General features: G+C 37.0%; 1 protein-coding gene across 10 annotated transcripts in view; it reads left to right on the top strand.

Annotated features, from left to right (window-relative positions):
- Nucleotides 1-24543, top strand: part of CaMKII (Calcium/calmodulin-dependent protein kinase II) — a 3892153-nt gene that overhangs the window by 2156034 nt on the left and 1711576 nt on the right. For all 10 annotated transcript variants that reach the window (XM_067758430.1, XM_067758431.1, XM_067758435.1 and 7 more), the window contains one exon: nucleotides 2129-2454. In XM_067758430.1, the coding sequence (XP_067614531.1) occupies nucleotides 2129-2454 (326 nt within the window). The remainder of the gene's footprint in view (nucleotides 1-2128; nucleotides 2455-24543) is intronic.

Genomic DNA, 24543 nt, shown 5'->3' with positions numbered 1-24543 from the left:
CGTAAAAAAATTTGTATAAAAAATCATTTACAAAATTTGTATAAATTTACGCGCATCTTTCATGGTGTAAACGCGATAACGAATGCGACCTTGCAAAAATAACAGCCGTTATTTTCATGTGTAAAAATTCTCTGATACAACGAACGCTAACGCGGTTAGGCTGTTATCGCTAGGTGTTGCATACTTTTCTGCGCACTTGGTTTTGTTTTACAGATTTTTGGCGATGGAATTTTAACTAAGCGAAAGTTGGAATTTTATTTTAAAACAGATTCAACCCACAGAGCAGAGATCTGCAATGAATAGTTGTAAACTGAACGCGACATAGGCAAAGTCACAATAAAATATGATTTTAAGTTAGCTAACACTCGAATAGAAGAACTTGAATATTCAAAGTTGATTTCGAAGAAACCTTGTAATGTTGATGCATTAAAAGAAATGGATAGGATGAGAAACGTTACAAATAACTAAGTAAAGATTACATAACTAATTTAAACAATATTTTACCTTCTACTAAAAATTAAAAAAATTCATATTTAAATTACATTTAAGAAAAAAGGTTTTCTAAGAACAAGATTTTATTACTTGTTAATAAACCGAACTAAAAATTAAAAAATAAAATTAAAGAAAAAAAACTTTGTTAGAAATAAGCTTTTATTATTGGTTAATAAAATTAACTTAAAAGTAAAAAATAAATTGACTGTAAAGGAATATAACACTTTATAAGGCTTTTTCGTCTGCGACAAAAAAAATCATTATTTTATAAAATTATATATTTTTAGCATTAAAACTTTACGATCATATGTATTTAATTAGCGAGCTTTGCTCATATTGCTTTATACAATGGTTTTTGTAATTGATATTAGAGAGATTCGAGTTCAACGCTCAGCTCCCGAAAAGCTAGCTGATGAAGAAGTGAAATTCAGAAACATGTCCTAGTAACCATCGCCGTTTGTAAACTTACAATTTTTCTCTAATTTCAATTAAAACTTTACACCTAAATTATTAAATCTTACAGTTTATATCACAGTCCTAAAATTTCTAATTGAAGCGTGTTACATTGTGATAGCAAGAAAAGGAGGTCCTAAATGTTCTTAATTATACCATCAATATTTAACACGCTTTTATTAAAAAAATTAGGACTGTGATATAAACTTAAAATTATGTACAATATGGAATTTTTTTGTCGCAGACGAAAAAGCCTAATTATTGTTAAAAGTTACAATGAACTTATAAAGTGTTATATTTCTTTACAGTCATTTCATTTTTACTTTTTAGTTAATTTTATTAACCAATTATAAAAGTTTATTTTTAAAAAAGTTTTTTTCTTTATTTTTATTTTTTACTTTTTAGTTCGTTTTTAAAATTTTCTTTTATTTTTGTTTTTTGTTGCACCATATCATTACTGGAGTTGAATTTTGGCATAATTTATTTATGTATATACTGTAAAGCTATCAAATCCAAAATTTTACTAATTTTCTATTCTGCGTCCTAAGGTCAACGAACCTACCAAGTTTCATCGCTTTACCCGTCTTTGGTAATGGATTATCGCACTTTTTCTGTTTTCGAAATTTTCGATATCGAAAAAGTGGGCGTGGTTGCAGTCAGATTTCGTTCGTTTTAAATAGCGGTCTGAGATGAGCGCTTAGGAATCCATATACCAAATTTCATAAAGATACCCCAAAATTTACTCAAGTTATCGTTTTTACGGACGGACGGACATGGCTAAATGAATTTCCTTTTTCGCCCAGATCATTTTGATATATATAAGTCTATATCTATCTCGATTAATTTATGCCGTTCCGGATTGCCGTTATGAGTACAAAGTTAATATACTCTGTGAGCTCTGCTCAGCTGAATATAAAAATATTTTTACATATGTACTTATGTATAGGTATATGTGTTCTTCCTAATTATAATTCGAAATAACCTCACCTTCTGATCTATCTCTTATTCGAACCCATTAAATTACAAATGAAATAGGACGATAACAACAAAAATTGTAAAATATTAATTGAAAAGTTACTGATTATTGGTTTGGTTGAAGAGTGTTTTTAAATTTTTTGAATATAATTTTTTTCTTTGGCTGCCTTTCACACATGAATAAACTTTTTTAAATTTTTAATTACAGAGTGACCGGTGGTGAATTATTCGAGGATATTGTAGCTCGAGAGTTTTATTCAGAGGCGGATGCATCGCATTGCATACAACAAATTCTGGAGTCGGTTAATCACTGCCATCAGAATGGTGTGGTTCATCGTGATCTAAAGCCAGAAAATTTACTTTTAGCTAGTAAAGCAAAGGGCGCAGCAGTAAAACTCGCTGACTTCGGTTTGGCAATTGAAGTGCAGGGCGACCATCAGGCATGGTTTGGTTTTGCCGGAACACCTGGATACCTGTCCCCGGAGGTGCTGAAAAAGGAACCATATGGGAAATCGGTAGATATATGGGCTTGTGGTAAGCGAGTATATAGAAAATTGTCCACAAATAATAATTTTTTTAGTAACACCTATAAATATGTAGCGTAGGTATAACGGAGTACCTGGAACCTTTAAACGAATAGCTAAATATAGTGAAAAGCATTAAAATAAAATTTACTGATTTTTTTTCATAGAATAGTTTGAATTAATTTAGTTTATGCTTTGTATCCATTCTTACAGTAAAACTTTATTGTAATACTTTTTAGTGTTAAAATAAAACAAAAGCAGTAATAGATATGGTGATGAATGCCGTGAAGGCGACGATTAAATGAAAACCACGGTTACCCTGCAGTCAAAAGCCAAAGTAGTCAGCGAACATCCTAATTCATTGACTAGAATTTTGTGGCGTTATTCATACTAGTCAGTGTATGAGTAGTTAACTGACTAGAATTGTGTGGCGTTCATCATACTAGTCAGCTTTTAAGTAGTTAATTGACTATAATTTTGTGGTGTGATTCATAGTAGTTAGTGTATGAGTAGGTAACTGACTAGAATTTCATGGCATTCATCATACTAGTCAGTTTTAGAATAGTTAATTGACTATAACTTTGTGATGTTATTCATTCTAGTTAGTATTTGAATGATTTAATCGACTAGAATTTGGTCCCAGACGGAATACCTATGCCGAAGCCAAAACACCTTGACCATGAGGGCATCTGCAGCCTCGCACATTTTTTCTACTTATCGTTAATAGCACTTGCCATTCCAAAATAGCGGAGAACCCCCTACCAAAAACCGGAAACCCAACCAGTATCTACCGATATTATCCCTTTAGTCAGTAACTTATTTAAACGAAATTCTTCGGTTATCCAGACTTCCGTAAAGTGCATATCACTACTGAACTCCATTAACACTCATCATAGGACGGTGCTGGTGCTGCTTGGCCTGTCAACCACGACTGGCTCGTTCAAAAGCTTTTGATACGGTCAACCACGGCACGTTAATGGAAGACCAAGAAGGGTCTCCCCTTCCCCCAAGTCTGATCAGCAAGCATCGGTGCAATTCAGGAAAGTAACATCAAACCAGATAATTATTATACAAGGGGTGCCACTTTTGATTAACTTCTTCATATCACCACCAGAAGGAGTCACTATCGCTTCCTACGCCGATGACTGCAAAATAATGGCCACGGGTCCAGGCGCACAGATCGACTATCGGGTTAGGGGGTCAGAATATTCCCGCGGTAGGTATGCCTGTCGTAAGAGGCGACTAAAATACCAGATTCAAGGGGCTGTGTCGCGCAACCCTTCAGGTTGCCAGCGCAATATATAGCTTCTCCAAACTCAATTGTCAACCTCACCTACCCGCGGCGAATCCTGTTTCACTAACATACGAGGCTCTGGCGACCCCAAGCTCCTCATGGAACTTGGGGGTGGGGAGGGAGGGAATGGTCTGAAGGTTTAATGTGGCCACATAAATCGTTCCCGAAATGGTCGGGCTAGCACCTTAATGGTGCTGTGGTACCGGAGCGTACCGGATCTGTATCCGGCAAAGGACCATTACATCAATAACACTCCCCATATCCTTCGGGGAGCAACCTTATCGCTACAACAACAACAACAACATGAGACTTGCAACAGAATAAGCTACCTCACTGATCTCTCCACTTTTTTCGCCTCGCGAAATCTGGCATTATCACCGACTTAATCCTCCGCGACCTTCTTTACAACATGGACGTCCCAAATGTCGACCATTGTGAATATCCACGTCGATGGCACTACGCTACCGACTGTCTTATACCCTAAAATCTTGGGAATGACGTTCGGTCAGGTTCTACATGCAGCCGCATTTGTACCGAAAACCGTAACAGCCGTAATAAAATCCTCAAATCTCTTGCCGGCAACACTTGGGGTAAAGATAAAGAAACGCTTTTTCACTTACAAAGCAATTGGCCGGCATGATATGCGTCCCCGATATGGTCGCCAAGGTTAAATAGAGGTTACTCACTGGAAGAAAATACAGGCCTTCCAAAATTCTGCCCTCAGAACCGCTACAGGCTGGCTTCTTATGACCCCAGAACACCATTTACACTACGAGTCGAGAGTACTCCCCATTAGGGAGAGAAATAAAATGCTAACCAAACAGTTTCTCTTAAATACCCACAAACTGGGCATCCAAACCGACATCTGATTTATGATACTATACCACCCAGTGGCCATAAGAGGTCATATCCGTAAGCATTATGAGGAAATACGGCACCTGAGAACAAAGTTGTATGATGCCAAAAGCACAAGCAGTTCCTGGGTGATATCCACAAATAGGCGTCGAACCTCTATGCCAGGAGTTGCCCGGCAAATCCGGTACTCAAAGAAAAGTACTCAGAACTAGCATAGGAGGAACGCGCTATCCGTAGGAAAACGCGCGTCACTCCAGCTCAACTTCGATCTGGATACCGTAACAAGTTAAACTCTTACCTATCCAGAATCAACCCCGAAATACAAAATGTATGTCCTGCTTACAATGCGTCCCCACATGCCACCAACCATCTATTTAATTGTAATGTGGAACCAACGGGTCTCATTGTGGTCCACCACTGTTGAAACAGCAAGTTTCCTTGGACTCTCGTTAGAGGACATTGATGACAACTTGTGATTGGTCGCACCTATTGGATATGGCGAAGCACTGCTACACAATAACAACTGGCTCGTTCCTTCCCCATTACATGGATAGATAATTTATTGATTGTGCTGCGACCTCCTTCACACCACCTCATCCAAGGATGAACCCTAACAGTTCTCTTGGCTTGAGATTGCGTCACATATCAGGAGGATATATTCCGCCGTCTCCGCTGATCGATCACAAAATCGCCAAGTGTTGTTTCGTTCCGTTGGCTGAGTAGATTGCGTGCAAGCTTTTTGATTGGTCGGCCAAAGTCGGCAAAGTTTAGGAACGAAACTTCAAAATCAACAGCTGCATAAGAATGGCAAAAGTCCGTGGCACCTCAATAGATAAATTAGTTTACAAAGTGATTGATTATCTATCTAATTTAATATCTCTCTAGTTCAATATACATCAACTTAATTGTAATCTGCATACAAAGGTATTACTATAAGGCCGCAAGACACCCTTAATACACGTCCTAAAATTTTGGAGAGGTATCAAAATACTTGTTTTGGAAGGCGAATCCGAAGATAAAGTCAAAGAGTTTGTGTCTATCGAAATTTATGTTATTTATTTTATTTTTTATGTATTGTTTATTTTATTTGCTCGATGCAATAGATTAAAATAAGATATCAATGTAAACAAATTATTATGAAAGGCGTCTAAAACTCATTAAAATTTACAAATGTATAAGATGAACATACCAATAAATTTCAAGATCATAAAAATTTACCCGTTAATTTCAGCTTTTTATAAAAAAGAATTTATTTGAACATTATGATAATAGCAAGACTATAAACTAATATCATTAAAATAAATGTACGATAAATGCCCTTCGTATCCACTGTCTAAAACAATTATTTAGGGCCCCATTCTATATACAAAAGGAACGTTCGTTTCGCCTCAGAGACGAATCGCCAGTATATTTTCACTATTGTAAACGATGGTAGCATATCATTTGACAGTTGCTTTCGCCTTCCTGTTTGATATAAAGAGAGAAACGTAAAGTGCGAAGAATACCATTATTAGACGCAATCGTTTGGAGACGAATCAATCGTTTCAACTATCGTTCGTAATACAGAATGAAGCTCTTAATTTCATTTTCTATTTTCCTTGTCATAACCTAAATCATGATGTTTCTCTATTGCAGCTTTAGTTTCCCTCATCTCACGATTCCGTTTTTCCAGGGTATCCTTCATACGAGTTTCGATCTTTGTCAGTGAAGCATCATATTCTGTTTTAAGTCGATCATATTCTCGCAACATATGTGTTTTTTTATCTTCGGCGTAACGCTTATAATTCGCTGCTGTATGTTTTGGTGAATTGTATTTCTTTTGCCATTCTGTCAACGCCTTTCGGTGCGCTCGTTCCAAAGATTGTACCTTATCTTTCCATTCACTCTCTATAGCATCGACATGTTTACTTTGCTCCTCCCATTGCATCATTGCAGCTTTCATCGATTGACGCTCGGCCTAGATTTGTGTTTGCCGTTCTTCTAATTCTTTAGATAGTTGAACAGCATGTTGATTTTTTGCTAATAATTCATCACGAAATTTATGCAATATGGCAGTTTCAATCATCGCATGCGCTTTAGCATCTTTATTGTTTAGTACTTCTGCGATATGTTCACGTTCAGCTAGGATAGCTTGCCTTAATAGCCCCACTTCGGTTTGTCGCTGTTGTAGGACTTTACGCGCAAGTTCATATCCACGTTGTAAACAAATATTTTTCTCTTCAGTTTGATTAAGTTTTATTTGAAAACGTTTAATTTCGATGGCAAATAACTTGGACATTTCATCGCGTACACGCGCTTCAATTTGCTTTATCTCAGTTGTGTGCAAGTGCTTATTTTCTTGCCCATTAAGGTGCGTGCACACTAAGCGGCGCGACGTGTAGCGGCAGCGGCGCTTCACTTTTTTGCCTATTTGATCAACATTGCCGCTCATGGCCACGCCGCGTAGTGCTGCTGCCGCTAGGTGTGAATTGTTCCATAAGAATACATGCAAATAATATTTTGAAGCGCAGTGTAGTGCAGCTCAGTGTGGCCTTAGCTTTACTATTATCAGCAGCATTGGCAACCTGTTGCTTTGGTGATGCCTGTCTTGGTGGAGCTGAACTATATTCCGATGTGTTACTTTGACTTTTGAAATACTTCGAACGTGCAGCTTTCGCTTGGAGCTCGCGTATAAGCGTTTCTTGTTCTTCGATTAGCTTTAACTTTTCATTACAAAATTTAAGCTTTAGATTTATTTAGTTGTTGCGTAAGATCGTCAATTTCCTTTTTATAAATTGAATTGGTATTACTCAATTTTGTCATTAAATTCGTTGAAGATTGGCTTTTTTTCTTTACATATATGTAAATGTCAACGATGACAAAAGATGATCGATAAACGAAACTATCGATTTTGATATAGCGATATAAGCATGATGGAATTATAGAAGGTGGCGCATTGCGCATGTAAACATTAGTTCTGCTGTTTTTTATGGGCAATTATTACATCATTTTCCTTTAGCTCTTGTTTTTTTCTTTCATTCGCTTAAGTAGGCAACTCCGACGTAGATGCGCAGAACGAAGCAATTTTGAATGCGCAATCTGGCTAGTTTATTTGTGCGATATATGTAAGTAAGCATTTCTAAATCTTACGCGCTGCCTTATATTACCTAGAACCATTAAGTTTTGGGTTCCCGTAAAAGTATACTGTTCAAAATTTTAAGAATACGACTTTGTGTAAATTAGTTCCAGTTCAGTGAAAAAAATTTGATGTTCAAAAATTTTTATAGAAATTTCATTTAAAAGGCGATTGTAATTTTTATGCATGGATTCAAGTTGAATAGTGAAAACTGTACAGATATGTCGTCAATAAAATTAAAGGCGGACTTACATGCGCGACATGTAGCGGCAACGGCGCTACACTTTTTGGACTTTGCCCATAAGAATACATGCAAAGAATATTTTGCCGCGTAGTCTGATGCAGCTAAATCTGTGCTTGTATTAAAGCAGCAAGACCTTTCATAGTTCAAAATCAACGCAGAAAGGCGATCCATGTATTTTTTTTGCTCGCGTTGCTTGGCTTTGTGCCTTTGCTGCTGTATTCAACCTACATATCATCGATTTGCTATCTATCGTTACCGCATTGGTGGTTTTACATGTAAAGCTTTATATGTATATTATTTGGAAAACAAAATATTGTGGCATTCCATAAAAAGTTTGTTATAGTTGTAATATAACAACAGCTGTTTTTGAAAAACATAACACGAGCACGGACGATCACATCAGCCGACTACATTTTTTCGATCTATAGGTGGCAATCGCAGTAATCGATAAACGGCTTGCGTATACACATCTAATTTTTTCAGTATACATTCCAAATTATCAAGCGTTACGGAAAAGTGGAAAAATTTTGTTCGTACCTTATAAAAATAATAAAAAATAAAATTAAAAATATAAATTTTGTGGTGTTTTGCGTTTTGGTGAGTTGAAAATTGCATGCAACAATGAAGCAAAGGGAAGTGTATGCTATGACTTTGGTTAGACCAGTTTCTAGTATTGATGAAGCAGGGCCATCAAAATCCTCTGCGGAAGAATGTGGTACTAGCATAATTGGAGTTGGCGATATAGGGAATTTGCCTACTAAGTATGAATGTGAGGAAAGTGATTGTTCTGATGGAGCTATTAATGTAGATAGTGAAAATTCAGTTATAGGCAAACTGCAGCGATCCTTTAAGGAAAAAATCCTGGAATGGTTTACTACTTTTATACCATCACGTAGAGCATTTGAGAGCATTTTTAGTATTTTACAAGAAGAAAATCTAGATGTACCAAGAAGCGCCGAAACACTCTATGCCAAAAGAAGAGAAACCGCAGTTACTAAATCCGTTCCACCAGGACTCTATTGCCATGTTGGTTTGAGCAAGCAATTGGAGAAAATTGCATACATATTTAAAGAAATTGACACTGTTTATATAGACATCAACATTGATGGGTTGCCATTATTCAGAAGCTCTCGCATTCAATTGTGGTCAATATTGGTGCGGCTAGTTGATTTTAGTTCAGTTTATGTTTTTCGCGTCGGTATATATATTGGAAATAAAAAGCCAAGCGATGTTTCGGAATTTTTAAATCCCTTTGTTACGGAAATGGAGAATATCTTGGAAAATGGTATTGAACTAGGTGAAAAATTGTTAAAAGTTCTGATAAGGTCAATTCTATGTGATAATCCCGCGAAAGCGTTTGTTTGTGGTACACCTTATCATTCAGCTTCTCATGGTTGCAGCAAGTGTACGCAAATCGGGGTAAAGGTAAACCATGTAATGGTATATTCTTCTCTGTCTGGAAATTTGGTAACTGACAATGACTTTTTAACCAGAAGATACAAAACACATCATGAACCGAAATTTAGGAATTTAAAGACTCCACTAAAAATAATTGGTGTAAAAATGATAAGCCAAGTAGCTATAGATAGTATGCATTTGGTGGATTTGGGGATAATGCGAAATTTTTAAAAATAATTATACAAGACGATATAAATATAAAAGTCAAAAAGCTTAAAAAGAAACATATGTCACAATTTTTAGTCTCCCTAGCACCTTTCATAATGAAGGAATTCGCCCGTAAGCCCATATCGTTCGATGAAATCTCAAATTGGAAGGCAACTGAGTTTCGCCAATTTCTGTTATATACAGGGGTCCTTATTCTGAAAGCCAATGTTCATGGTGATTTACATTATCAATGTTTGCTTCTATTCTGTGCGTATAGGATGGCCCTTGTCCCAAATCATATTTAGATAATTTGTGAATTGCAAAAAAATATGCTATCTTTATTTGTTGAAAATTTCTCAACTATATTCGGGAATTCCAGTGTTACTCATAACGTTCATCATTTACTACATCTAACGGAGAGTGTTGAATGAATTGGTCTGTTATCAAGTTTTTCAGCTTACGATTTCGAAAATTGCATTAAAAAAGTATGTCAAAAAGCCAACTCAAATTCTTCCACAATTAATAAATCGAGTCAGTCATGAAACGTTGTAAGCAAAGGAAAAGCATCAGGGCTTTAAAACTTTGAGGGGCAGAGGTTTGTGTTATTTTTTCGAGGATTGCGTCTTTTCTTCTAAAAATCCAGATAGCTTCTGCCTTAATAAACCATTCAAACCAATAGAAATTACAGGGTTTTCAGAAGACAGACGTTTTATAATAGGGAAAGAGTTTGCAAATTTGAGAAGTTTCTTTTTAGAAACAATTGACTCCATGTCTCTTCGTATTTGCGTGGGCGACTTCTCACTCATAGACGAGGAAAACCAATACCCTATTGAAGAAATAGAATGTAAACTAGTAGGCCTCCCTCATATTGATAGCATATTATTGCTGCCATTGTTACATGGCACTTTTTAACTCAATTTAAATAGAACGCATTAGGGAAATTAATAGTTTGCTTTGTTTGGTGGTTCCAAATCATATTCAGCAAACTATTGATTTCCCTGCTTATTAACTAAATTAACATACAGTAAACTTTGACAATAAATATAACGATCACGCCAAAAGAAATAAAGCGCGTATCCTTCAGCAACGTCGAAAACGTACCATCATCCTCTTGTAGGTTTCATCACATATACATATGGATAAGATATCATCAACTCAAGTATTCTTTTTTTAGATAAAAAGTCACAAGCAAGGCGCTGGATGCAAAGATAATAAATTTGTAAGGTAAGTTATTTAATGGGCATGGTAGTCACAGTTTTAGGCTATTTGTCGCTCCCCGCGCAATTCGAGTATAAATGCACTCATCCGTCAGCTTACTATGATGCATACAAAATCTTATGTGTCGGGCCTATAATTTCAGTCCAAGAGTTACATTTTGAGAAGAAGTGTACTGGCGTACGTGCCTGAGAAAAAAAAAACATATTCGTCATAATGATTATTCCGAAAAAAACCACACAACTTACGATAGGGTATATATCATTTTCCCCTTGTCAATTAACCCAATTTGTACTAAAAGTTGTGTCATTCCGAATACTTCCTTCAATGACATTCATGAAACAGCTGATTTGCCAGCCTTCAAAAATTGCCCACTTGAGTTTCCGGAAAAACTTCTTTCTTTTCTTTTTTGGGAACGAACGTGTAAGGAGGTAAGACCAGCAGAGACACGCCAACATAATCATGAGTTCAAAACCACGTTTAATGGTATAACCAAACGATATAAATATATATTGACGCGGTTATATAAATATTATTTAAAGTAGTAAATAAAAAGTGTGCGCTTCAAATATTTTAATCGGCAACGCGTGTTAAATCTCTGCTGGCTACGAGGCTGCAACCACCATCCAGATTTTAATTAGCTGCTACCACCATCAAGACTCGGAAACCACCAGGAGGAGGCCGATCCTCTGCGAATCAGCATCATCATCCTACACCAGGAAGCCACAAATTCGTGACACAGATAAATAAACATATTTTCTCTTCCAAATATATTGCTTTTTATCCTAATTGAATTTTACTGCTCCCAAAGTAAAATATTTTTAACTTTGCCGTGCCAATAAATGTTATGTTAAATTAAACGTGCACCAAAGTAAAAATAACTTAACATTATATATACGTGTGTGTAAACACGTGCACACACTAAGCTAATTGCGATAAAAGGTGTTAACATTTTATATTCCGAAGGAAATTATACATTAATTTAAAGAGGAGAAAAAAGAAAAATCTTAAATCGCGCTAAATATTACATAGGAATTGGCTTTCTTATCTAAAGAAAACCAAAGGGTAATTTAGTAAAGAGTTACCCCTTTTAACTTATTGTTAACCTAACTTAATTAGGTCAATGAAAATAAAATCTAATTAGAACGATAATACTTGTTAAATAATGATTAAAATAAGAGTGTCATTTTGGCATTTCTGAGGGCCAAAATAAGCATTAGTCTCCCTCAACAAGAGTTGGTTTTCTCCGTTTAGTTTTATCTTAAAGTCTCGATTTCAATGCACACCTACATTTTACATATTTATACACATGCATGCTGTCACGTGATTTAGGAGATCATCACATTTAGTGATCCCTCCCTTACTATTCTTCTGCTTTTCAATTGAAATTCTTGTCGATTTGTTTCATTTAATTTCTTACAATAACTAAAAATATGAATACTTATTAGGGTGGATAGGAAAATAAATAACATATGCATATATGAAACAAACATAAACCTAAGATTTCAGCGCACACAGCAAGGAGGCCTCTTCGCTACGTGGGACTGCTTTATTGACACCAATGTAAGTGATATTGAATTATTGTTTTTCGCTAATTATAAAAACAATTTTTTTTCATCCATATGTACCTATATACGTGTGTATATACACAAGTGCGGTTGTACACGCAGAATTAGTGTACTTAAATTTCTTTTACGTTTGGTTTACTATCCTGATCTTCTCTTCTAAGTGATCATACATACGATGATACGTACATATGGAGGAGCTTAGTTTGTTGATCTACATACATACACAACTATGCAAAGATCATGAAAGAACTGGAATTCATTCATAATACAAAGAATTTCATTTTTTTTTGATTCACTCAAACTTTCTGCCAACATTGTTTTTATTTGAGAACCAAACGTGGTAGACTCTGTTCTCCCACTCTTCCCTAGTTCTTGGTTTGCTCCTTTCCTGTTTCTTTGCGAAAACCAATGCATGTGTATGTAGGTATGTAATTAGAACATGAAAATTACATACTTTAAGAATATAGAGCAATGACCAAATACGATACCAGCTGTTGAGGTAGGTTAGTTATTGTCTTTTTGTATAAGACCCATCAAAAAAATGTGTTAGTAATTAAGTGATAGAAGCATATGTGAAATTTGAAAGTTGAGTTTCTTCTCTTAGAATCCTAAGTACCATAAGCACATAATTATGCCTTGAATGTAAATAAATATAGTTTTTATAATGGATTGCTAAAATAATTAGTTTGGTCTGATCGAAGGAAGTGGGGGTGGTCTAATGGGGCCTTATAACCATCTTAAAGGCCAAGGTAGGGTGGGTTTAGAGCAGCCGAAACCTATATATGTGCTGCAAGGTGATAAGGGTTGAACACGTAAGTACGCTTGTAGAAGTAAGATTCAGGTGATAGTTTTCTTTACGTTTAGTGTGCAAGTATAAATATTTCTTGTTAGGACTGTAGAATAGGGAGAAGGTATCTTGGTCCTGTAGCTGTTTGAACTACCCCGCCCCAGGCTGAAGCTCCGGGAACAAGCCAGTGCACACGCGGCAGCTACAGGAGGCATCTCACAAGACCTTCTGAACGATACTCAAACGTTTCATAGCACCCTTTTCACAGGTACCATAACAGAAAATGGCGTCCAAGTGTGGGGCCCGAGAGATTATATAAGTAGCATTCTTTGGCCTGTAGTATTTATTCCCTTTTGGAATACGTTATTGTCCGTCCGGCCATAGTTCTTTGGTGATGTAAAAATCTTTGAGCGAAAAATTTCTTGGAATGCAATCCATGTAGCTTAATGCCTACGGATTTGACCAGCTTTTCATGCAAAGAGGAATTGCCAAGGAATAAAATTTTTTCTTATAAATTTTTTTTCGCGTTTATGTGCTCAAGTATTTGCTGGAATTGCAACTCTTTTGGGTTATATGCCTTGGGAATTGACCGCGAATCACCAAGTATGTAGACGATCTTATAAATTATATATCTTTAATTTTCGAAATAAACATTTTCTTCTTGTTAGTTGCATTTTGTTCAATTGTGAGGAATTAAGTTGCAGTATAGCTAAATGCTAACTGGCTTGCCGACAGTACCCAACAATTTGTGTAATTTTATAAGCAAGATAAGATTTGATATCCAACTCGTTTGAGTTTTGTTAAGAATTTGAAATATTGTTTACTCCACCTATTTAAATTTGTGGATTATTTCTTTCTCTTGACCCATGCCTTACGATTGCAGCGTACTTACATTAGCCTGATATCACCCAGTTCTGACACCCCTACGACTGGAGAATCAGAACAACATTTTTTGATTATAGATAATTATCAGTTTTTTTGGAAGATTTTTCTATACTTATCATATTTTGATTTTTTTATGAAATTTGGTTTAATTTTGTGGAACTATTCTATATTGTGACAGACCAATATTAGATATCAATATATTTTTTTGTGTTTTCTTTTAAATCGCCCTAATAATACTAATATTATAAGAATATTATAATATATTTTCTGAACTCGATTTTGCGGCATCCTTTCGAAGCTTGCTAAAACAAAAATACCCTTTTACTCGAGACTAGTTAATATTACGACGGGAAAAAGTCAGTATAGCTAGTTATCCATATTTTTATTTTGTTCATTTTTTTTCAAAATTCTTTTGAAAATGGAGAACGGATGTACGATCTGTAGGACAAGTTTCCATGAAAACGATCAGCTTTTGACAACAGTCTGCTCCCACCGTTTTCACCGAACGTGCTTGTTGACTTGGCTCAAAAAGAAGAGCTCATGTCCCCAATGCAACGCGAATTGCTGTAGCAAGGAATTTACCCAGAAACCAGGCCCGAATACTAGATTGCGTCTAGCTGCCCAGACAGGAAATCCTCCTAACGAGAGACGGAGATTAAACGCGAGTTTCCAACATCGAGAATCGCTAGAGCAAGGAGCAGGTAGTTTACCTGAGCACCAATCGCAAGGAGCAGCGAGTTTACCTCTACTTCAACAGCAAGGTGCAATCAACATCAATGCTGAAGAGGACAACCGAGTCCAAAACATAGTTTCGGCAGTGATATCTGCCAGGCAGGCAACAATTTTTGACGATTTAGAAAATCGCGTTACCCAAATTCTAGAGCAAAAACTCGATGGTGTCATAGCCAACTTAGTAGAGAGACTAAATATAAATGCACAGTCGGCGCAACCTGTTGTAAACAACAGCCCGTCACATGTTAATCCACCTCGCACGGTACGACCAAATGTATCAACTCCTTCGTGGCCTATTGATATTCCTCAGTTAGCGTATGATTCTCAGAATCAGAATTTTCATAGAAATATAGACCAAATACGGTTTAGTGATAGTACCAATATTCCAAACTCGGGAAGAATAGCCCAGCTTATATCAAACTGGAATATTAAATTTGATGGTTCCACTAGTCTTTCAGTTGATAGCTTTATATATAGAATAGAAAGTCAGGTTGTCGATACCTTAGGCGGCAATTTCAGTTTATTATGTGACCATGTCCAAATCCTATTTGTAAGCGAAGCAAGGGATTGGTATTGGCGATACCGGCGATCTGTTGAGCGTGTCACTTGGCCTTCTCTCTGCCAGGCTTTGCGAACCAACTTTCAACAACACAAAAGTGATTTTGAAATAAAGAATCAATTCGCAGTAGGAAGCAAGGGCCAAACGAAACATTCGATGACTATCGAAATGCTGTTCTGAAAATTGCAGAATCTTTACAAACTCCCTTGCCTGAACCTGAGCTGGTGGAAATATTGCAACATAATCTGAGACCCCGCGTGCGCCAACAACTCTTATACTTGCCTATAGGTTCAATGGCTGAATTGCGAAGACTTTGTCTTAAAGGTGAAAGCCTTCTGAATGAACTTGCGAAGTGTAGCACCACAGTATCTGCCACCAATCAACGACCACCACAGCGACGTTTTGTGAATGAGTTGATCCCTGAAGAAGATTCAGCAGGAAACATAGAATACGAGATTGATGGAATTTCAACAAATCTAAATAAACCAAAATCTATTTGCTGGAACTGCAAAAATGAAGGACATCGGTATTTCGACTGTCTGGAGGAAAGAAGTGAATTTTGTTACGGTTGCGGTGCCAGTAATGTATACAGACCTGCATGTAAAAACTGTAACCCGGGAAACGTGAAATCGGGCGAGGGTTTGAAACAGACCCCTCGCCACGATCAGAAGAACAAATCGTAAATAATAAATCTACATTTGCACATCAGTCGCAAAGCGAGGATTGTCTAAAAGTACTTGAGAGGAAAAATAATAATAATATTAGCGATGATAATAAACTAAACCCTTTCGTTCATACGATTATACCATATAAAGTTCGCATGCAAAATTATAATGAAATTAGAAGCAAAATATTCAACACTGATTATGCGAAAACAAACTGCCGTTTAGTTCGATCGTCAGCACCTGCAGTAGAATTTTGGAAAAAAGTTAAGGAGAATCGAAAACAGCTTAATAGCACTATCTGTTCTATTGAACATAAAAACTTTGATGTGAGGCCTTACGCGAAAATACATATCTTTGGAATAGAATATTTAGCCCTACTCGATAGTGGAGCACAGGTCTCTTGTTTAGGTTCGAATTTAGCTGAAGAGATTAGTACGAAAACTAAACTGCGCAAACATACAACAGCAGTTTGTACAGCCGATGGCAAAATGCAAGTTGTTTATGGCACAGTAGAACTTGACGTCAAATTTGAAGGTAGAAGTGAGAAAATAAAATTTTTTATAATACCTAGCTTGTCTCAAAAAGTTATACTAGGAGTTGACTTTTGGGCCAAGTTCCAAATCGCACCCCACATAGTTGCCGAGATATCACCTTCCCCATGGAAAGAAGAAGAAAACCTTCTTCCCTTAAGTTTTGAGCAAAAACGTCGTCTTGAAAAAGTTAAAAGCCGATTCCCAAACTTCGAGAAAGAAGGCTTGGGAAAAACCTCGTTAATGGAGTATGTTATTGAGCTCCAACCGAACGTCCGTCCGATTAAGCAAAGGTATTTTCCAATCTCTCCTGCAGTGGAAAAGCTTGTCCATGCAGAAATTGATGAGATGCTTAAGTTAGGTGTAATCGAGGAGTCTCCAAATAGTCCATGGTCCAGTCCGATTGTTCTAGTGAAAAAGCCGAATAAAGTCCGTCTGTGTTTATACTCCAGAAAAGTAAATAGTGTCACAATAAAGGACGCTTATCCCCTCCCACATATAGAAGGTATATTAAGTAGAATACCAAAGGCTAAATTCATTAGTTCCCTTGATCTGCGACGCGCCTTTTGGCAAATTCCCTTAGCAGAAAACTCCAGAGATTACACCTGTTTTACAGTCCCAAATCGTCCGCTTTACCGATACCGCGTGATGCCCTTCGGCCTGTGCAACGCCCCACAAGCTCTCTGTCGCTTGATGGATCGTGTTATTCCTCCCCAGTTAAAGAACCAAGTATTTGTCTACCTAGATGACCTTTTGATAGTGTCGGAAGATTTCGACACACATATGTCCGTTTTGTCCGATGTTGCTCACTGCCTAAGGAAAGCCGGTTTAACAATCAATGTCGAAAAAAGCAAATTTTGTATCAAGGAAGTACGTTATCTTGGTTACATTGTTGGTGATGGCACTCTTAGAACGGATCCCGATAAAATTTCTGCTGTAACAAACTATCCAGTCCCATCTAACATAAAACAGCTAAGACGCTTCCTAGGTATGGCAGGGTGGTATAGACGATTTGTCGATAATTTTGCCACTGTTACCACTCCACTGACCAACTTGTTAAAGAAAAGTAAACACTTCAGCTGGAACGATGTGGCACAATCAGCGTTTGAAAGCCTTAAACAAAAACTATGTAGTGCCCCAGTCTTGACGAGTCCCAACTATGAAAAACCGTTCATAATACAATGCGATGCCTGTAAGTTTGGTGTTGGTGCTGTTTTATTGCAGAAAAATGACGATGGAGTCGAAGTACCAATTGCCTATTTCTCGCAAAAGCTAAACAAGGCTCAGAGCAACTATAGCGTTACAGAGCTAGAGTGTCTTGCAGCTATGCTTAGCTTGAAGAAGTTTAGAGCCTACGTAGAAGGGCAAGATTTCACCATCGTCACAGATCACGCCAGCTTGCAATGGTTGATGCGCCAGTCAGATCTCTCTAGCCGACTAGCCCGATGGTCACTTAAGCTCCAGAAATATCGATTTACAATTGAGCATAGAAAAGGTTCCCAAAACGTAGTACCCGATAGTTTATCACGGCAGAATTTCGAAGATATTAGTGAGTTACAAGTCCGTCCGTCTATAGATCTCATGCCGTCCGAGTTTTCGTCCGATGAGTACACAAAGTTAATACGTCAAGTTCGTAATAATGAAAGCCAACTACCTGATCTGCAAATAGTAGATGGTCATTTATATAAACGAACTGAACACCCTGACGGAGACCCGTCTCGAGAAGCATTTAACTGGAAATTGTGGATCCCAAAAACTTTAGTCGAGAGAGTTATCCAAGACGCACACTCTCCGCCAAATAAAGGCCACGCAGGCATAGCAAAGACATTGGAGCGTCTACGCGTGAATTTTTATTGGCCAAACATGGTCGCTAATGTAAAAGACTACGTACAAAAGTGCGACATTTGTCGTCAAAGCAAAGCGCCTAATGTAATCCTGCGACCTCCAATGTCCACCCAGTATGCTGTTCAACGTCCATTCCAAAAATTGTATATAGATTTACTTGGCCCATATCCACGATCCCGACAAGGCAATATCGGCATTTTAATTGTTCTTGATCATTTAACTAAATTCCCATTACTCAAACCAGTTAGAAATTTTAATACGTCCGGCATTTGTAATTTCATGAGAGAGCAAGTTTTCAGCATTTTCGGAACCCCAGAAATAATCCTTAGTGATAATGGAAAACAGTTTAAATCTTCGCAATTTAATAACTTGCTTAAGGAACGGGGAGTAAAACATGTATATACAGCTTTATACAGCCCTCAAGCTAATGCTAGCGAGCGGGTGAATCGGTCGATACTACAAGGCATCCGAGCGTACTTGAAGGATGATCAGACGCTCTGGGACAAACATCTCCTTGACATAGGTGAAGCGTTAAGAAGTGCTTACCATCAGTCAATAGGATGCTCACCATACTATGCACTGTTTGGTCAACAAATGCTATCCCATAGCGAGGACTATCCTCTTTTGCGAACACTCCAGGTACTAGATGACCAGCAAATAGATAGAACAGACAGGCTTAAACTGATCCGAACGTCTTTAGTTGATAAAATTAGACTGGCGTTTGAAAACTCAGCTAAACGGTATAACCTGCGTAGCTCCACCAAAAACTTTAATGTAGGAGACATGGTTTATAGGCGAAATTTTGCACAAAGTGATGCAGCAAAGAAGTTCTGTGCAAAACTTGCACCAAAATTCATCAAAGCTAAGGCGGTGGCACTAAAAGGAAACTGCATGTATGACCTTGAAGACGATTCGAGTGGAAAACGAGGAATATACCATCGAAAAGACATTTTGGAAGCCAAAAACAACGCACCAACACTCTAGGTGGGGGGGTGTGTACTGGCGTACGTGCCTGAGAAAAAAAAAACATATTCGTCATAATGATTATTCCGAAAAAAACCACACAACTTACGATAGGGTATATATCATTTTCCCCTTGTCAATTAACCCAATTTGTACTAAAAGTTGTGTCATTCCGAACACTTCCTTCAATGACATTCATGAAACAGCTGATTTGCCAGCCTTCAAAAATTGCCCACTTGAGTTTCCGGAAAAACTTCTTTCTTTTCTTTTTTGGGAACGAACGTGTAAGGAGGTAAGACCAGCAGAGACACGCCAACATAATCATGAGTTCAAAACCACGTTTAATGGTATAACCAAACGATATAAATATATATTGACGCGGTTATATAAATATTATTTAAAGTAGTAAATAAAAAGTGTGCGCTTCAAATATTTTAATCGGCAACGCGTGTTAAATCTCTGCTGGCTACGAGGCTGCAACCACCATCCAGATTTTAATTAGCTGCTACCACCATCAAGACTCGGAAACCACCAGGAGGAGGCCGATCCTCTGCGGCCGATCATCATCCTACACCAGGAAGCCACAAATTCGTGACACAGATAAATAAACATATTTTCTCTCCCAAATATATTGCTTTTTATCCTAATTGAATTTTACTGCTCCCAAAGTAAAATATTTTTAACTTTGCCGTGCCAATAAATGTTATGTTAAATTAAACATGCACCAAAGTAAAAATAACTTAACATTATATATACGTGTGTGTAAACACGTGCACACACTAAGCTAATTGCGATAAAAGGTGTTAACATTTTATATTCCGAAGGAAATTATACATTAATTTAAAGAGGAGAAAAAAGAAAAATCTTAAATCGCGCTAAATATTACATAGGAATTGGCTTTCTTATCTAAAGAAAACCAAAGGGTAATTTAGTAAAGAGTTACCCCTTTTAACTTATTGTTAACCTAACTTAATTAGGTCAATGAAAATAAAATCTAATTAGAACGATAATACTTGTTAAATAATGATTAAAATAAGAGTGTCATTTTGGCATTTCTGAGGGCCAAAATAAGCATTAGTCTCCCTCAACAAGAGTTGGTTTTCTCCGTTTAGTTTTATCTTAAAGTCTCGATTTCAATGCACACCTACATTTTACATATTTATACACATGCATGCTGTCACGTGATTTAGGAGATCATCACATTTAGTGATCCCTCCCTTACTATTCTTCTGCTTTTCAATTGAAATTCTTGTCGATTTGTTTCATTTAATTTCTTACAATAACTAAAAATATGAATACTTATTAGGGTGGATAGGAAAATAAATAACATATGCATATATGAAACAAACATAAACCTAAGATTTCAGCGCACACAGCAAGGAGGCCTCTTCGCTACGTGGGACTGCTTTATTGACACCAATGTAAGTGATATTGAATTATTGTTTTTCGCTAATTATAAAAACAATTTTTTTTCATCCATATGTACCTATATACGTGTGTATATACACAAGTGCGGTTGTACACGCAGAATTAGTGTACTTAAATTTCTTTTACGTTTGGTTTACTATCCTGATCTTCTCTTCTAAGTGATCATACATACGATGATACGTACATATGGAGGAGCTTAGTTTGTTGATCTACATACATACACAACTATGCAAAGATCATGAAAGAACTGGAATTCATTCATAATACAAAGAATTTCATTTTTTTTTGATTCACTCAAACTTTCTGCCAACATTGTTTTTATTTGAGAACCAAACGTGGTAGACTCTGTTCTCCCACTCTTCCCTAGTTCTTGGTTTGCTCCTTTCCTGTTTCTTTGCGAAAACCAATGCATGTGTATGTAGGTATGTAATTAGAACATGAAAATTACATACTTTAAGAATATAGGGCAATGACCAAATACGATACCAGCTGTTGAGGTAGGTTAGTTATTGTCTTTTTGTATAAGACCCATCAAAAAAATGTGTTAGTAGTTAAGTGATAGAAGCATATGTGAAATTTGAAAGTTGAGTTTCTTCTCTTAGAATCCTAAGTACCATAAGCACATAATTATGCCTTGAATGTAAATAAATATAGTTTTTATAATGGAATGCTAAAATAATTAGTTTGGTCTGATCGAAGGAAGTGGGGGTGGTCTAATGGGGCCTTATAACCATCTTAAAGGCCAAGGTAGGGTGGGTTTAGAGCAGCCGAAACCTATATATGTGCTGCAAGGTGATAAGGGTTGAACACGTAAGTACGCTTGTAGAAGTAAGATTCAGGTGATAGTTTTCTTTACGTTTAGTGTGCAAGTATAAATATTTCTTGTTAGGACTGTAGAATAGGGAGAAGGTATCTTGGTCCTGTAGCTGTTTGAACTACCCCGTCCCAGGCTGAAGCTCCGGGAACAAGCCAGTGCACACGCGGCAGCTACAGGAGGCATCTCACAAGACCTTATGAACGATACTCAAACGTTTCATAGCACCCTTTTCACAGGTACCATAACAGAAGTTAAAGATTTATTTTATAAATCGTCAACTTTCGCTTAACCACATACTTTAAGGGATTTACACACATCGCTTGACTATAATAAAATAGGTAAAATATCGTGCTACAGGTTTTTATTTTACAACATGTGTTAGCTGATTAGACACGTCTAAATGTTGCCAGTATATTACCCTTTAACTTGTGCTAACCTTGCGCTTTAACTAGAGGCAATTTAAAAGTCCTGGTAATGGTCTAGTTGAGGGGTCGACTGCTAACACGCGTCGAGAATATCGGGAGAGGTGTCAAAAGACCTCGACAACAATAATCCGAAGGCGGAAAAGCAAAATTGTATCTCTATCCGGAGATATTTGCAGTTGAATTTGGCAATGGTTGTTATGCACTGAGAAAAAGTGTGTGCTCAAAGGATTTTGCTCGCATTTTTTTGATCCCACCCCATTGGTGGACCGGTCAGGTTAATTTTTTATAATCACGGCCGAAGGCCCTCAACGCAGAAAGCTGTTCTTAAAATTTCGGAGGAACCCGTGGGTAATTTTTCGGCTTTACGTTAATATCTTTTGAACGAGTTAAAATGTTTCCTTTTCGCCTTCGGATTATTATACTCACTTGAGCAGAGCTCACAGAGTATATTAACTTTGATTGGATAACGGTTGGTAGTACAGGTATAAAGGAATCGAGATAGATATAGACTTCCATATATCAAAATCATCAGTATCGAAAAAAAATTCGATTGAGCCATGTCCGTCCGTCCGCCCGTCTGTCCGTTAACACGATAACTTGAGTAAATTTTGAGGTATCTTGATGAAATTTGGTATGTAGGTTCCTGGGCACTCATCTCAGATCGCTATTTAAAATGAACGATATCGGACAATAACCACGCCCACTTTTTCGATATCGAAAATTTCGAAAAATCGAAAAAGTGCGATAATTCATTACCAAATACGGATTAAGCGATGAAACTTGGTAGGTGAGTTGAACCTATGACGCAGAATAGAAAACTAGTAAAATTTTGGACAATGGGCGTGGCACCGCCCACTTTTAAAAGAAGGTAATTTAGAAGTTTTGCAAGCTGTAATTTGGCAGTCGTTGAAGATATCATGATGAAATTTGGCAGGAACTTTACTCTTATTACTATATGTCTGCTTAATAAAAATTAGCAAAATCAGAGAACAACAATGCCCACTTTTTTAAAAAAAATTTTTTTTAATTCAAATTTTAAAAGAAAAGTTAATATCTTTACAGTATATAAGTAAATTATGTCAACACTCAACTCCAGTAATGATACGGTGCAACAAAATACAAAAATAAAAGAAAATTTCAAAATGGGCGTGGCTCCGCCCTTTTTCATTTAATTTGTCAAGGATACTTTTAATGCCATAAGTCGAACAAAAATTTACCAATCCTTGTGAAATTTGGTAGAGGCTTAGATTCTAGGCCGATAACAGTTTTCTGTGAAAAAGGGCGAAATCGGTTGAAGCCACGCCTATTTTTTATACACAGTCGACCGTCTGTCCTTCCGCTCGGCCGTTAACACGATAACTTGAGCAAAAATCGATATGTCTTTACTAAACTCAGTTCACGTACTTATCTGAACTCACTTTGTATTGTTGTAAAAAATGGCCGAAATCCGACTATGACCACGCCCACTTTTTCGATATCGAAAATTACGAAAAATGAAAAAAATGCCATAATTATATACCAAATACGAAAAAAGGGATGAAAGATGGTAATTGTATTGGTCTATTGACGCAAAATATAACTTTAGAAAAAAACTTGGTAAAATGGGTGTGATACCTACCATATTAAGTAGAAGAAAATGAAAAAGTTTTGCAGGGCGAAATCAAAAGCCCTTGGAATCTTGAAAGGAATACTATTCGTGGTATTACATATATAAATAAATTAGCGGTACCCGACAGATGATGCTCTGGATCACCCTGGTCCACATTTGGGTCGATATCTCGAAAACGCCTTCACATATACAACTAAGGGCCGCTCCCTTTAAAAACCCTCATTAATACCTTTAATTTGATACCCATATCGTACAAAGACATTCTAGAGTCACCCCTGGTCCACGTTTATGGCGATATCTCGAAAAGGCGTCCACATATAGAACTAAGGCCCACTCCTTTTTAAAATACTCATTAACACCTTTCATGTGATACCCATATCGTACAAAAAAATTCTAGAGTCACCCCTGGCCCACCTCTATGGCGATATCTCTAAAAGGCATCCACCTATAGAACTAAGGCCCACTCCCTTTTAAAATACTTATTAACACCTTTCATTTGATACCCATATCGTACAAACAAATTCTAGAGTCACCCCTGGTCCACCTTTATGGCGATATTTCGAAAAGGGGTCCACCTATAGAACTAAGGCCCACGCCCTTTTAAAATACTCATTAACACCTTTCATTTGATACCCATATCGTACAAAAAAATTCTAGAGTAACCCCTGGTCCACCTTTATGGCGATATCTCGAAAAGGCGTCCACCTATAGAACTAAGGCCCATGCCCTTTTTAAATACTCACTAACACCTTTCATTTGATACCCATATTGTACAAACGCATTCTAGAGTCACCCCTGGTCCACGTTTATGGCGTTATCCCGAAAAGGCGTCCACCCATAGAACTAAGTCCCACTCCCTTTTAAAACACTTATTAACACCTTTCGTTTGATACCCATATTGTACAAAAGCATTCTAGAGTCAACCCTGGTCCACTTTTATAACGATATTCCGAATAGG

This window comes from Eurosta solidaginis, chromosome X, assembly GCF_040869045.1.
Source record: "Eurosta solidaginis isolate ZX-2024a chromosome X, ASM4086904v1, whole genome shotgun sequence".
Classification (NCBI taxonomy): Eukaryota; Metazoa; Arthropoda; class Insecta; order Diptera; family Tephritidae; genus Eurosta; species Eurosta solidaginis.
The sequence above is the reverse complement of the archived record's forward strand: the minus strand, read 5'-3'. Positions and strand labels throughout refer to the sequence as shown.